The sequence below is a fragment of the Pocillopora damicornis genome, chromosome 8 (assembly GCF_964200805.1).
Source record: "Pocillopora damicornis chromosome 8, jaPocDami1.2, whole genome shotgun sequence".
Classification (NCBI taxonomy): Eukaryota; Metazoa; Cnidaria; class Anthozoa; order Scleractinia; family Pocilloporidae; genus Pocillopora; species Pocillopora damicornis.
In genome coordinates, this window is record NC_142677.1 from 3,351,071 (window position 1) to 3,367,443 (window position 16,373).

At 36.7% G+C, this 16,373-nt stretch overlaps 1 protein-coding gene and 3 pseudogenes across 1 annotated transcript; all 4 read right to left on the reverse strand.

Moving 5' to 3' along the window:
- Nucleotides 1-698: 698 nt before the first annotated feature.
- LOC149040971 (histamine H2 receptor-like) lies at nt 699-2,414 on the reverse strand. The gene has a single exon (XM_089214680.1). The coding sequence runs from the start codon at nt 2,252-2,254 to the stop codon at nt 1,328-1,330; it is 927 nt and encodes a 308-aa protein (XP_089070806.1). The 5' UTR covers nt 2,255-2,414; the 3' UTR covers nt 699-1,327.
- A 1,395-nt stretch (nt 2,415-3,809) lies between these two features.
- LOC149040972 (uncharacterized) lies at nt 3,810-5,566 on the reverse strand (annotated as a pseudogene).
- A 3,964-nt stretch (nt 5,567-9,530) lies between these two features.
- On the reverse strand, nt 9,531-10,641 carry LOC149040973 (adenosine receptor A2a-like; annotated as a pseudogene).
- Nucleotides 10,642-13,101: 2,460 nt separating this feature from the next.
- Nucleotides 13,102-14,206, reverse strand: LOC149040974 (adenosine receptor A2a-like; annotated as a pseudogene).
- Between the last annotated feature and the right edge of the window lie 2,167 nt (nt 14,207-16,373).

Genomic DNA, 16,373 nt, shown 5'->3' on the forward strand with positions numbered 1-16,373 from the left:
AGTAAAATCAAGATATCAATTGAGTAAACAATTTTCAAATATCAAAATGCTAAATTAAATCTCAAAATTATACAACCCAACCTGTATCAAGCACAAGTTAACCAGCAACTGACTAGCGTGTTCGTGTATGATATTTTTCCTAACAATCCAAAGAAGCGGGATAATCGAATGCGTCGAGGAAATATATGAACTTAAATAACTTGCATCGATTATGGGAGATGAACATGAACCGAATTTTATTTGAGAGATTATTCTTAGTTCAACTCTTTTTAGCTTTCAACAATTATAGTCCTTCAGGCAGCCCTGTTATTAGCTTGTAGCCTTTCCGATCGACTTCCTGCATGATAGTCATCAAAATGATAATACCTTCTACCTGGAACCCCTTTCAATTGAATTTTAAAAATACAAAATCAAAGCAACCACGACGACCAATAGAACAAAAGCAAGTATCACGAGGAAGGAAACTAGAGCACTAGCATATCTAACTGAAGGGCATAAATCCGACATTGTTCTCCGGATATCAGTGATCTCCGGCAACTGAACTTCTAAAAACCAAGAAAGCTTCACAGGACTTACCTTCACTCTTCTCTTATGCATCACAATACTCTCAAAAAGTAGGAACAAATCGAGGTTATTGTTTCAAAGCTTTTTTATTGACGCCGTTGTGAACAACAGAATAGAATAGAATTCGTCTTAAAAATAGCTTTATTTGGATAGTAACATCCGTAGACTGAATCTTGTTAAGATTCAATTATACTATAGGTACAAATATTACAAAAGATATTAAGGTTGGTTGCCATAGCTTCGATAAGGTATTTTAAAAACAGTCTCTGCGAGTCGCAATACTTTAATACAACATCAGGTGTGTGAGAAATGGCTTCCCAGCTCTTAAAAAAACAAAAGCAGGTGGATATCAAAAGTCCCACTCGCATGATCGAAAGTTGTAGAAAGTTCGGTGAAGCCGGTATGTTAATTTGACCATCGGCTATGTCAACAATGAAACTGGATTCAGAAGAAGCTGGTCGTCTGTAGTTTTACTAGAGTTAGAGAACGATTGTCTTAATAAATGCTCTCGAAGATATGGCCTCCTGAAAGCCAGTCAAATCACACAACTGCCACCTCTTGAGAAAGCGAAATCTGCGTTATAAAAAATCAAAGTCAAATACAAAATTGGGGCAAACGCCAATACCGTTTGAAAGAAATTATTTCCACTGATTGCTGATTTCCTCCGATGTTGGTAATTTTGCATGAGGTTAATTATCCAATTACTCCGTTATTGTGATAGAAAATACAAGTCTCATATAAAACAATAACTAACGAGTTTCGTTTATCGGTTTTGTACGTCTAAATGCACGACCTGAGTTCTCATTCCGAAAATGACATTTCTCATTTCTTTTTGTCTCCAGCAGTAAATCAATGGATTAACAAGCGAGTTTAGCATGGCACATGTAAGTATCAGTGGTAAGTTTATGGGGAAAATATGACGAAGACCCGCCACCACAACAACAAAAAAGAAACCAACTGGAAGAAGGCAAACAAAAACAGCACCAACGACAAAGAGAGTTGTTTTAAGTGCTTTGTTCTCTTTCAGAAATCTTTCCACATCTTCTTGGGGCAGTTGTTGAGTTTTTATCTTCTCTTTGTGGCGAGCAGTTTCTCGATACATGATGAGGTAAGCGAAAGTAAGAAAGAGAATACATGAAATGGCGAGTGGCCCTGTCAAATAACGTGCTGTATTGACCTTTTCCGTTCCTCTTAAAACCCCATAAATGGACGCAGTGATCCAAACTACTATCACTGCTATCTTCATGTTCTTCTCAGTTATAATGTTTGAGTACAGCATTGTAAATTTGATAGCTATGAGTCTCTCGAAAGTAACCAACATCAGATGAAAGTAGGAAGATACAAGAGTAACAAGTAGAAACGAGACAAAAGAAGTTCCAACCGTCCTACTGCTACTAAGATTGAATATAAGGAAAATTCTCCACAGGATAAACAATGGCTGACCAAGGAGACCAGTTAATGCGTCGGTCACCGCTAAACAGGCCAGCAATATGTTGTTGTTGGTACGGAGTCGAGGCGTCGTTTTTACAGCCTTTATCACAAGTACATTGAGAATAACTGTGCAGGGTATAGTGATGGTGTTGAGGATGATTATGATTATAGAATTAGCCATCGATGGTACAACTCTGTCGCCTTCTCTTCTGGTTATGTTTGTAGTATTTGTAAAACTAGTCAATGAAAAGTTTACCATGTCGAATTGGAATCTCAGTGCAAGGTAAGTCTGATCCTCGGACGAACTTTTTCAACCCGTCGCTCACTCTGGCATGAAATCAAAGAACATCAAAGGCAAAAAAAATCCACAGCCTTTTCTAGTGGGTGGTTTAAACATTTCCTGGGAATAATTTCTCATTTCACATATGCCCAGCAACAATACAGGACCAAGCTGAATCAGAAACACTCAACGCTGCCCAATCAGATGGATTTCTCTCAATCTTTTCTTATTAGTAAATTTTAATCCAAAAGTGATTAAAGTAAATTTTAATTAGCCTTTCCAGATATTGCCAAATGTGTTTTTAAAAAGTTGGTAAGTTTTACTTAGGTTTCCATTGAAATAAATTTGTTTTATGAGTTCACATGACGTCTACTTTGCCTTGCCGCCATGGGCTTAGAGACAAGGATATGCATCGGGTCTTTTTCATCGCCATTTACCAGTGAATTACTGTGAGTCAAAAGCTCACCGCCTTAGGTTCGTCAGCAATAAAAGACTTTCAATTTAACACCACGAATTTCTTTCGCACCGGTGTTTGGCCTATTCCTGATAGTGCTCGACAACATCTCGGCAACTTTTGACGTTCCCAGCAATCTCGAGCATGTTCCTTTTTTACCTTTTTGAGCAATTTTTGAGCAAAATATAAGTTAGAGCTCATATCAAGACCAAAAAAGTCAACAATTTTATAGAAAACTTCAATTTATGTGAGTTTCATTATTTTTTCATCCTTTTAAACAAATATTGCGATCCTTATCTAAGATGATCGGCTAAATTGACTTTCGGAAAGACGTCAAATAAACCTTGTGATTTGTTCTGTTAGACTTAAGACCATTCTTAAATTTCGCCCATATTTGCAAGTAACTCTTTAAAGCAAAGTTTCAAGCTATTTTTCTCGACCGATCTTATTAGCAATTATTGTGAAGACCGAAAAATAAAGCTTTCAATTAACGCTAATTCAAAACCATCGACAAATTTAACCAGTAACTTTTGAAATTAAGATAGCAATTTTTGGATTTTTTCAGATTGAATAGCAATTTTTAAAGCATTTTAGTGAGAAACCCTCCAGTATTTCACGAGCACAATCGGGACAAGCCTAACTGTTGTTATCTCCAGTGTGCTGTGGTTTTATAATCTGAATTGTAGTAATGAGCAAAACCCTTTACTTTTGCCATGCAATATTCCTTAAATTTAAAAAACAAAACAGGGATGGGAGGGCAAGAAAGAAAAAATACCGTTTGAGCACAGCCGCTCTGAAGATCAAATTATTCACAGTTTTGAACATGTTGAAATCCAAACAAAAATGATATCGAGAAAACGTTGTTTACTAGCCTATGGAGGCTGTTAGGTTTTTTTGGAATATCTAGATCATCTAGATCTAGATCTAGATCTAGGGTCATTTTAAACTGTGGAAATTTAGTTGGTTAGCTACGGGATAAATACCCTCGAAATCTATTCTTTTAGTTCTTCTTTCCGAAGTAAGCTATGTTTTGACTATTCAAGAATACAAAAATAACTTATCTTCCCTCTGATTGCCGTTCTGTTTGGTTTTATTCCTTAAGTGTGTTGTTTTGCTTACAGAAAACAAGTTAAAAAACTATATATTTGATAACCTGAATTAATGGAACTACCTAACACTTCAATTATACAATTATCTGAATACGAATCGAATTTTCGAAATTAGATCCAGAGTCTCTAATTTTATGCCAATTGCTTTTATTTGTATTTGCATTTCAACGCAAACAATATTGTTACGGTATGGTTTAGAAGACTGAAAGAACGATAAAATCCCACAAACTCAACCATTTTATCAACCAACGAACAATTTTAATATTCTTATTAAGGAGCGACTCCTAAAAGAAATACGGTAATTATCCTTATTCAACTCACTTAAACTCACTACAGACTCTAACTTGGCACACCACTGACACAATCTCACAGTTGTCAACAAGTCTCCTAAAAACATTTCTCTGAAGTATATCACGGTAACTCTCACGGTATAGCTTTCCAGACAATTCGTCACTGCCCGCAACATGACAAAAACAACAACTACACGGCTAATTCCTTGTACACATTTTCAACGTATTCTAGAACATTCCGGAAGCAAGTTTGTGGCAAGCACCAGCACCGTTTGAAAGAAAGGACTTCCACTGATTGCCGATTTCCAACGATGTTGGTAACTTACACGAGGTTGATTGTCAAATTACCTTTCGTGACCAAAATCGTAATTGTCATATAAAAGAACAACTAGCGAGTTCATTAAAAGTTGATGGAAAAGACCAACGCAAAATCTAGAAATATAGTTATCAAGTTGTTCACTCTTTTCTTTACACTCCCCTCCTTCATTGTATCTCTGAATGCACAACCTGGATTCTTATTCCAAGAATGACCTTCCTCATTTACTTTTGTCTCCAGCAGTAAATTAGTGGATTAAGAAGCGGGTTTAACATGGCACATGTTATCACCAATGTTTGGCTGATCGGGCAAATAATTGCATTGAAAAGGCCTGTAGCTATAACGGTAAGACAGAAACAAAGTGGAAGAAGGCAAATAACAACAGTAACGACCACAAACAAAGTTGTCTTCAGCGCCTTGTTCTCTTTGGCAAATCTTTCCATTTCTTCTTGGGGCAGTCGTTAATTTTTTCATCTTCTCTTGGTGGCGACGTGTTTCTCGATACATGATGCAGTAACTAAAAGCAAGGAAAAGGATACGTGACACAGTAAGAAGTCCTGCCAAAGAACGTGCTACTTTGACCATTTCCATTCCTCTTAAAACCCCATTAATGAACGAAATGATCCAAACTACCAAAACTGCTCTTCTCATATTATTATCAGTTATAATGTTTGAGTATTTCATCGTAAATTTGATCGCCACGAGTCTCTCGAAAGTGACCAACATTAGATGGAAGTATGAAGCTGTTTGCAATACAACCACAGATACCTGATAGCATTTCTGAAGTATCTCACCGTTACTGAGACCGACTAGTTGGAAAATCTGCCACAGGATAAAGAATGGCTGGCAAAAGAGACCAGTTAATACATCGGTCACCGCTAAACAGGACTGCAAGATGTTGCTGTTGGTACGGAGTTCAGGCGTCGCTTTTACAGCCCTTATCACCGGCACGTTGAGCAGAACTATGAAGGGACAAGTAATTGTGTTGATGATGATTATAATCATGGAACCAGCCACCGATGGAACATCTCCTGACTCGCGTTCTTTACTGGCCATGTTTGTAACGTTTGTATAACTAAACAAAGAAAAGTTTACTTTGTCGAACTGGAACCCCAATGCAAATTAAATCAAGTCTGTCTCTTGAAACAACTGTCTCTACCAGACATTCAATCTCGAGTGAAAACGAAGAAAATTAAAAGCAAAGTATCTCCTGGGAATTACTCCTCAGTCCACATGTGTACAGCAACAATACAGGACAAAAGTGAATTGGAAATGCTTGACGCCACCCAATTGGATGGATTTCTCTTAAGCACTGTCCAAAACGAAAATTCTAATCAAAAACTGATTGCGGTCTCTTTTTAATTAGATTTTCAGAAAGCTCTAATGTGTTTTTATAAGACCAAAATCGTTTCAGTCGGTAAAAGGCTTGAAGGAAATTGTCACGATAACTGGAAATAGTTCTATTGCTAGCTAACTTCTCATGTTACAACTTGTGGAGACTTCTTCGTTTTCTTTCGCAAGACAAATATATCGTGCATGTTAAGCTCAATAGTTTTCGTCTATCAACTAATATTTACATAAAAAGAGAAGTATGTACTGATTGATTCGACATCTATTGTGCTACTGCGCCCTGGGCTTAAAGAAAAGTATTCCGTCGCAGTTTTTCCTTGGCATTGTTATCTGTCATGAGTTTAAACTTCACCGTTTTAGCTTAATGATATCAGTTTATTGACTCGTTTCACATCTGTGGTTCCGTAATTTTATAATTTGTGTTTTGGTAATGTGTAAAACTCGGCTACTTCTTCCATGCAGTATTTCGTCAGATAAATCACTAAACTAATCCAGTATGACAGAGCAAGATAATAAAATCATATAATGAGTCTCCCATAAAAGGTTTCAGGAAATAGATTTCAAGAGTACATTTCTAGTAGGTAGCCGCCACCACAACGCAATATATGTCACAGATTCAGTTTTTATTTGAATGCAAATCTAATCTAACGAGAAAGAATTAGTCAGCCAATGAAACACGAAACATTTATCGGAAGATGGATAATAAAAAAAATCCTGCATTATGTGATGACGTGATTGAACAGCGTGATCAAGCTATCAGCGGCCGAACAATTTCGACTTTTAAAAATACATTTGGCAATATCTGAAAAAAACTGATTAAAAATTTACCTCTTTCACTTATGGATTAACATCAGTCTATGGGTAGAGCTTGAGGGAAATCCATCAGATTGGGTGGCGTTTAGCACTTCCGATTCAGCTTTGCTCTTCTCGTTATTTTATGTATTTTATTTCTTGCTTTCGCTCACCTCATCATGTATCGAGAAAGCTGTTCGCCACAAAGAATAGATAAAAGCACAGCAACTTCCTTAAGAAGAAGTGGAAAGATTTACAAAAAGGCGCCTAAGACAACTTTTTTTGTAGTCAGTGCTGGTTTCGTTTGCCTTCTTCCACTTTAGTTCTGTCTTGTATTTACAGCAAAAGGCCTTTACGATATTTGCCCCATCAACCTACCATTGATGCAACATGATATACTATACTAAACCCACTCGATAATCGACTGATTTACTGCATGCTGGAGACAAAAGTAAAGGAACTGAGAAAGAATATTATTGGAATAAGAACCCAGGTCGTGTACGTAGACATTCATTGAAGGAGGGGAATATAAAGAAAAGGGCGAACATCTTGAAAATATATCTAGGTTTTACTTTGGCCTTTTCTATCCACCGATAAAAGAAATTCCTTAGTCATTTTTTTTTTGTACGACAATTACATTTTTGATCAGAAGACAGGAATCGATAATTAATTTTATGCAAAATTACTAACATGTTTGGAAATTGGCAATCAGTCGAAATAGTTTCATTCACACCGTACTAGCACTTGCTCCAAATTTCAAATGTCATCATGACTTTTAATTTATCTAAGAAAATTTGATGGTTTTAGATGTTGTTAGATACGCCATTTGATTGGCTAGTAGGGAGCGCTATCGCACAGGGCATGTACTAAGAAAATCTATGTCAATCAAGAAATAGAAGAAAAACGGCTACTTTATTTGTAAAGTTATGAGAGAGATATATTTTTTAAAAAAGAAACAGAGAACTTTTTCAGGGAGGGGAAATGTATTCAGCATCACGCTCTATAACAGGCCTTGTCGTTATTTCACACATCGTTTCCATGCCTTCTCTTAGGAGAGTTTACGTCATGAAACGCTGCCATATATGGAAAATAAAAGGATAGCGATTGTCCTAAGAAGAAGCGGAATGACTTACCAAAGAGAAAAAAGGCATTAAAGACAATTTTTCATTTTATTTTTTGTACAGTTATCTTTTTTTCTTCTTACAGTTTTTTCTGCCTCATTTTTTTTAGCCACAGGCCTCTATAATATTTTTCCTATTATTAAGTATTCATATTTTCATATTCCATGTTAAACTTGCTTGTTATTCCATGAGCATGATTTACTGCTTGAGGCAGAAAGAAATAGGAAAGCCTCTATTTAGAAAATGGATTCATGTCTTGCATCCAGGTATTCAGAGGTTTGTAGCCGGGGAAACTAAGCAAACAAATCCGAAAAAGATACTGTACGAAAACAGATCATATACCAAAATTGCCATATACTGATCACGTAATGTAATAATCCCGCTTCACAAAATAAAGGATATATGTATCTATGTATGTATTTATGCATGAAAGATGCCAGCTGTATGATCTAAAGATAAAATGGAGCAGTGAACGAGAAATAATTCCCCTAAAAATTCAAAGTTACTTCTTTTATTTTGAAGCTTGTCAAAAAGGAACAACAGATGTGAAAACAATGAACCTTATTTAAGTGTCCAGCTAGCTAAGAAAAAAAAATACGACATGTACATATCAAGGCTCTCCATTGTTTTATCGAAACGTTTTGAAAGTTTGGTGAAGAAAATTAAATTAGATTTACAAAACTAAATTAAAACACAAAAATATAACTAGATTCAATAAAATCTGGTTCTCAGCAATTTTACGCAAGTACGACAACAATTACCCGATGATTTTATCTAAGATCATAAGATAACCGGCTGTCAGTACTTTCACTGAGTCTAACATTGATTATATGTACCAAAATCGCTAACTCTCATTAGCTTTGCTTAACATTACGTCAATTACAATATGATACAATCCCCTATTTCCGTACTTGTAGCGTACAAATTCATTATTTATGATTAATTCACGATCTTTAGCAAATTTATTTCAATGAATAGAGGGCGATTTTCTATCACAAAACTCTTTTTGAGTTTTTTTTTCATTTTATGATTTCCGACAAAATCAATAACCTCATGAATTACGGCAAGTGGAAGCATATGCACAGTTAAGTGGATCGCTTCTGTAAAAGCCTCCGGTACTAAAAGGTTCATGTGATCTTCTCTGGATATTTAACGCGCATAACTACTCCGAGATTAATTTACAAACGCTACCAAGATGGCTAGTGCAGAAGGCGAAACAGCTTATGTCCCTCTAGAGGTTAGTTACATTATCACCATCATCATTAACAGCATCACTTTTCGCTTCACAATTCTCCTCAACGTGCTAGTAATAAAGGCTGTGAAAACGACCCCTTGACTCCGCCGGATCCAACAGCGAAATCTTGCGTCTTGAATTATAGACTGGTACTATCTTTTCGCAACATCCGCTAATTTCATTCAAACGCGATTAAAACATAGGCAACTTTTTGGTCAGAAGTTCATTTCAAACTAATTACCAACCTGGAACTTTCAAATGCGCTCGCTCACAATGCAAAACCTTTCTTTTCTTTCGTAGGAAATCCATTAAGATCGCTGGACTTATCACCTGCCCCTCCGCCAATACCATATACTGCATAACTTGCACTTTTTGCAAAAAGTTATATATTGGTGAAACGGGAAGACGACTTGGTGACCAACTCCGAGAACACCTTCGCGACGTAGAAAGGAATGACAAGGACGCATCTAAACCAGTCGCTGGACACTTTAGTCTCACTAATCATTCTAAGCAGCATAATTAATTTGATATTCGGCTTTGTCAACAATAAAACTAGATTCAGAAGAAGCTGATTCTCTATAGTTGTTGGCAATTTTGCACGAGGTTAATTATCGACTTACTTCTGGTGATAGAAAGTACAAGTCTCAAAACAATAACTAACGAGTTTGTTTATCGGTTTTGTACGTCTAAATGCACGATCTGAGTTCTCATTCCGAAAATGACATTTTTCATTTCTTTTTGTCTCCAGCAGTAAATCAGTGGATTAACAAGCGAGTTCAGCATGGCACATGTAAATATCAATGGTAAGTTTATGGGGAAAATATCACGGAGGCCCGCAACTGCAACAAAAAAAAAGAAACCAACTGGAAGAAGGCAAACAAGAACAGCACCAGCGACAAAAAGAGTTGTTTTAAGTGCTTCGCTCTCTTTCAGAAATCTTTCCACATCTTCTTAGGGCAGTTGTTGAGTTTTTATCTTCTCTTTGTGGCGAGCAGTTTCTCGATACATGATGAGGTAAGCGAAAGTAAGAAAGAGAATACATGAAATGGCGAGTGGCCCTGTCAAATAACGTGCTGTATTGACCTTTCCCATTCTTAAAACCCCATAAGAGGACGCAATGATCCAAACTACTATCACTGCTATCTTCATGTTCTTCTCAGTTATAATGTTTGAGTACTTCACTGTAACTTGGATGGCTATGAGTCTCTCGAAAGTAACCAACATCAGATGAAAGTAGGAAGATACAAGAATAACAAGTAGAAACGAGATAAAAGAAGTTCCAACCGTCTTACTGCTACTAAGATTGAATATAAGGAAAATTCTCCACAGGATAAACAATGGCTGACCAAGGAGACCAGTTAATGCGTCAGTCACCGCTAAACAGGCCAGCAATATGTTGTTGTTGGTACGGAGTCGAGGCGTCGTTTTGACAGCCTTTATCACAAGTAAGTTGAGAATAACTGTGAAGGGAAAAGTGATGGTGTTGATGATGATTATGATTAGAGAATCAGCCATCGATGGGACATCTCTGTCGCCTTCTCTTCTGGTTATGTTTGTGGTGTTTGTAAAACTAGCCAAGGAGAAGTTTGCCATATCGAATTGAAATCTCAATGCAATTCAAGTCTGACCCTCGGACCAGCTTTTCCAACCCGTCTCTCACTCTGGCATAGTGAGTGGTAAAAGCATCTGCTGGCAATTGCTCCTCAGTACACATGTGTACAGCAACAATACAGGACAAAAGTGAATCGGAGATGCTTGACGCCACCCAATTAGATGGATTCCTCTTAAGCTCTGCCCATAACAAAAATCTTAATCAAAAACTGATTGTGGTCTCTTTTTAATTAGATTTTCAGAAAGCTGTAAATGTGTTTTTATAAGTCCAGAATCGTTTCAGCCGGTGAAAGCTTGAACAAAATCGTCGCGATAACAGGAAATAGCTCTGTCGCCAGTTAACTTCTCATGGTACAACTTCAGGAGACTTTTTCGATTTCTTTCTTAAGATAAATATCCCGTGCATGTTAAGTTCACTAGTTTTCGATCATTAACTAATATTTGCATAAAAAGAAGAATATGTATTTTCATTCGACATCTATTGTGCTATTGCACCATGGACTTAAAGGACAGAATTACGCTTTTTTTTTTTTCGGCAGTGTTATCGTTCGAGAGTTTAAAGCTTATCGTTTTAGTTTAATAATATCAGTTTAATGACTTCTGTCGCATCTGTAGTTCCGTAGTTTTATAATTTGTGTTTTGGTCATGTGTAAAACTCGTCTACTCCTTTCACGCAATATTTTGTAATTTAAATCACTGAACTAACCCAGTATGACAGAGCACGAGAATAAAAATATTGAGTTTCGCACATAACAGGGCTTGCCATCGGATAGAGAGGTTCAGGAAATAGATTTCAAGAGCATACATTTGTCATGAGTAGCCGCCTGAGTTTTCATTCTTATCTAGATATTCAAAAGTCTCAGCAATCATAAAACAAACTGAACTTTAACAACCTCCGTAAACTGATCAAGAACGTTTTCTTGATGCAATTTTCGGTTTGCATCATTAAAACATGAATGAACTGTGCTCAAACTGTATTTTTACTTTTTACAGTCACAATGATTGACAAATAAATGGCGCTAAAGTAGCCACGATATAAAAACTAAACCAAGACAGATGTCAAATAAATTGATTTATATCTTACAGATTCAGCTTTTAATTGAATGCAAATCTAATCTAACGAAAGAGAATTATTCAGCTCATGAAACACGAAACATTTATCGAGAGATGGTAGGGAAGAAGTCCAGAATTATGTAATGAAGTAAGTGAACAGGCGATCAAGCTATCAGGGGCTGAAACGTTTTGACTTTTAAAAACACATTTGGCAATATCTGGAAGAAACTGGAAGTCTTTTTTGGATTAAGATTAATTTATGAGCAGAGCTTGAGGGAAATCCATCTTATTGGGTGGCGTTTAGCATTTTCGTTTTAGCTTTTGACTTCTCGCCATTTCATCTATTCTCTTTCTTCATCGCGTTCTTCATCATATATCTAGCAGCAGTTCGCCGCCGAGAGAAGATACTGAAAGCACAGCGACTGCCCAAAGGAGAAGATGTTTGTATCCGGTGCTGGTTTTCTTTGCCTTCCACTTTATTTCTGTCATATTGTCGCTGCAAGAGGCCTTTGTGATTTTTTCCCCATCAACGTACCATTGATGCAACATGATGCATCATGCTTAGGTCGCTTGTTAATCCACTGATTTCAGTACTGCTGAAGAAAAAAAGAACTGAGAAAGGTTAGTATTGGAATAAGAACCCAGGTCGTGCGTGTAGACATCCAGTAAAGTAGGAGAATGTAGAGTTTTGTCAGAGTTTTTGGAATATCTAGGTAGCGTCATTTTAAATTATGAAAATTTTGTCGGCTAACTGTAGGACACATACCCTTGAAATCTATTCTTTGAATTTCTCCATCCGAAGTAAGTTATGTTATGGTTATGCAAGAGAACCAAAATAACTTATCTTCCCTCTGATTGCCATTCTGTTTAGTTTTATTCCTTAATATGATAGTCTGGTGTTTTGGTTATAGAAAACACGTTGAAAATCTATTTGATGTCCTGAATTCATGAAATCATAACTATACAATTATCTGAATAAGAATCAAATTCTCAAAATCGGATCCCAAGCCTTTATTTTATTTGAATTGCTTTTATTTGTATTTGCATTTCATCGCAGACAATATTGTTACGGTATAGATTATCTGACAGAAAGAACGCTAACATCCTACAAACCCAACTATGTTATCAAACATTGAGGAATTTTCTTATTAAGAAGCGACTCCTAAAAGCAATAAAGTAATTATCCTTAATTATCTCACTTAAGTCCACTACAGACTATAACTTAGCCTGCCACAGACAAACTCACAGTTGTCGAAAAAGCTCCCCGAGACAAAATCTCTGAAGTATATCACAGTAACTCTCTCGGTATAGCTTTCCAAATAGTCGGTCACCCCCGGAAACAACAAAAACCACTACAACACGACTGATTCCTTACATACATTTACCACGTATTCTAGAACGCTCCGGGAGTAGATTTGTGACAAGCACCAGCACCGTTTGAAAGAAAGGACTTTCACTGATTGCCGATTTCAAACGATGTTGCTAACTTGCACGAGGTTGATTATTGAATTACCTTTTGTGATCAAAATCTTAGCTGTTATAGAGAACAACAAACAGCAAGTTGTTTAAGAGTGGATGAAAAAGGCCAACGCAAAATCTAGAAATATAGTTATCAAGTTGTTCACTCTTTTCTTTACATTTCCCTCCTTCACTGTATCTCTGAATGCACGACCTGGGTTCTTATTCCAAAATGACCTTTCTCATTTCCTTTTGTCTCCAGCAGTAGATCAGTGGATTAACAAGCGGGTTTAACATGGCACATGTTATCACCAATGGTTGGTTGATCGGGCAAGTAATTGCATTGTAAAGGCCTGTAGTTATAACGATAAGACAGAAACAAAGTGGGAGAAGGCAAATAACAACAGCACCAACAACAAACAAAGTTGTTTTCAGCGCCTTGTTCTCTTTGGCAAATCTTTCCATTTCTTCTTGAGGCAGTTGTTGATTTTTTATCTTCTCTTGGTGGCGACGTGTTTCTCGATACATGATGACGTAAACAAAAGCAAGGAAAAAGATACATGATAGAGTAATAAGACCTGCAAAAGAACCTGCTACTCTGACCATTTCCATTCCCCTTAAAACTCCATTAATGAACGAAATGATCCAAACTAATAAAACTGCTCTCCTCATGTTATCACCAGTTATAATGTTTGAATATTTCATCGTAAATTTGATCGCTACAAGTCTCTCGAAAGTAACCAACATCAGATAGAGGTATGAAGCTGTTTGCAATACAATCACAGATACCTGAAAGCATTTCTGAAGTGTCTTACTGTTACTGAGACCGAGTATTAGGAAAATCTGCCACAGGATAAAGAATGGCTGGCTAAAGAGACCAGTTAATACATCGGTCACCGCTAAACAGGACAGCAAGATGTTGCTGTTGGTACGGAGTCCAGGCGTCGTTTTTACGGCCTTTATCACCAGCGCGTTGAGCAGAACTGTGAATGGACAAGTAATGGTGTTGATGATGATCATAATCAAAGAACCAGCCACCGATGGAACATCTCCTGAGTCGCCTTCTTTACTGGCCATGTTTGTAACGTTTGTAAAACTAACTAAGGAAAAGTTTACTTTGTCGAACTGGAAACCCAATGCAAATCAAGTCTGTCTTTCGAAACAACTGTCTCTACCAGACATTCAATCTCGTATGAAAACGAAGAAAATTAAAAGCAAAGGAAATGTGATACCATTAATAGCGAGTGGTTAAAGCATCTCTAGGGAATTACTCCTCAGTACACATGTGTACTGCAACAATACAGGACAAAAGTGAATCGGAGATGCTTGACGCCACCCAATTAGATGGATTCCTCTTAAGCTCTGCCCATAACAAAAATCTTAATCAAAAACTGATTGTGGTCTCTTTTTAATTAGATTTTCAGAAAGCTGTAAATGTGTTTTTATAAGTCCAGAATCGTTTCAGCCGGTGAAAGCTTGAACAAAATCGTCGCGATAACAGGAAATAGCTCTATCGCCAGTTAACTTCTCATGGTATAACTTCAGGAGACTTTTTCGTTTTCTTTCGCAAGATAAATATCCCGTACATGTTAAGTTCACTTGTTTTCGTCCATTAAGTAACATTTGCATAAAAATAAGAATATGTATTAATTCATTCGACATCTATTGTGCTATTGCGACATGGACTTAAAGGACAGAATTGCGTCGCGGTTTTTTTCGCGGCAGTGTTATCGTTCGTGAGTTTAAAGCTCACCGTTTTAGTTTAATGATATCAGTTTAACGACTCCTGTCGCATCTGTGGTTCCGCAGTTTTATAATTTGTGTTTTGGTCATGTGTAAAACTCGGCTACATCTTTCACGCAATATTTTGTAATTTAAATCATTGAACTAACCCAGTATGACAGAGCAAGAGAATAAAAATATTGAGGTTCACACATAACAGGGCTTTCCATCGGATAGAGAGGTTCAGGAAATAGATTTCAAGAGTATGCTTCTCATAATTAGCCGCCTGAGTTTTCATTCTTATCTAGATATTTCAAAATCTAAGCAATCATAAAACAAACTGAACTTTAACAACCTCCGTAAACTGGTCAAGAACGTTTTCTTGATGCAATTTTCGGTTTGCATCATTAAAACATGAATAAACTGTGCTCAACTTGTATTTTTTCTTTTTCCCCTCCCATCCCAGTTAAGTTGATTCAAATAACAGAAGATTGCGTGGAAGAAAGAGTTTTACACATTAGCACAACGTAAATTATTAAACCACGGCACCGAATATGAGACTGGAGTCAAATTTATCGATATTTTTAGTCAAAGTCCTCGCTGACGAACCTAAAACGGTGAGCTATAGAGTCACAATGATTCGCTAATAAATGGCGATGAAATAGCCACGATATAAAAACCAAACCAAAACAGACGTCAAATAAATTGATTTATATCTTACAGATCAGTTTTTATTTGAATGCAAATCTAATCTAACGAAAGAGAATTAATCAGCTCATGAAACACGAAACATTTATCGAGAGATGGTAGGGAAAAGTCCTGAATTATGTGATGAAATAAGTGAACAGGCGACCAAGCTATCAGGGGGTTGAAACAATTTTGACTTTTAAACACATATTTGGCAATATCTGGAAAAAACTGATTAAAAACTGACCTCAATCACTTTTGGATTAAGATTTATTTATGGACAGAGCTTGAGGGAAATCCATCTGATTGGATGGCGTTTAGCATTTTCGTTTTAGCTTTGTTCTTCTCGCCATTTCACGTATTCTCTTTCTTGCTTTCGCGTTTTTTCATCATATATCTAGTAGCAGTTTGCTGCCAAGAGAAGATAAAGCGCAGCCACTTCCCAAAAGAGAAGATGCTTGTATTCGGTGCTGGTTTTCTTTGCCTTCCACTCTATTTCTGTCTTATTGTTGCTGCAAGAGGCCTTTGTGATTTTTGCCCCATCAACGCACCATTGATGCAAAATGATGCATCATGCTTAAGTCGCTTGTTAATCCACTGATTTCAGTACTGCTGAAGAAAAAAAGAACTGAGAAAGGTCAATATTGGAATAAGAACTTAAGTCGTGCGTGTAGACATCCAGCAGAGTAGGATATAAAGGAGAGATTTAAGAACTCGAAAGTATATCAAGGTTTTACTCTAACCTTTTTTCGATTCCACCGATAAACGAAATTCCTTAGTAATTTTTTTATATCACAGTTAAATTTTTGATCAGAAGACGTGATTCAATAATTTATTGTCATAACAACATGACAATTTGATGAAGAAAATTTGATTGTTTTAGGTGTTATTGGATACGTCA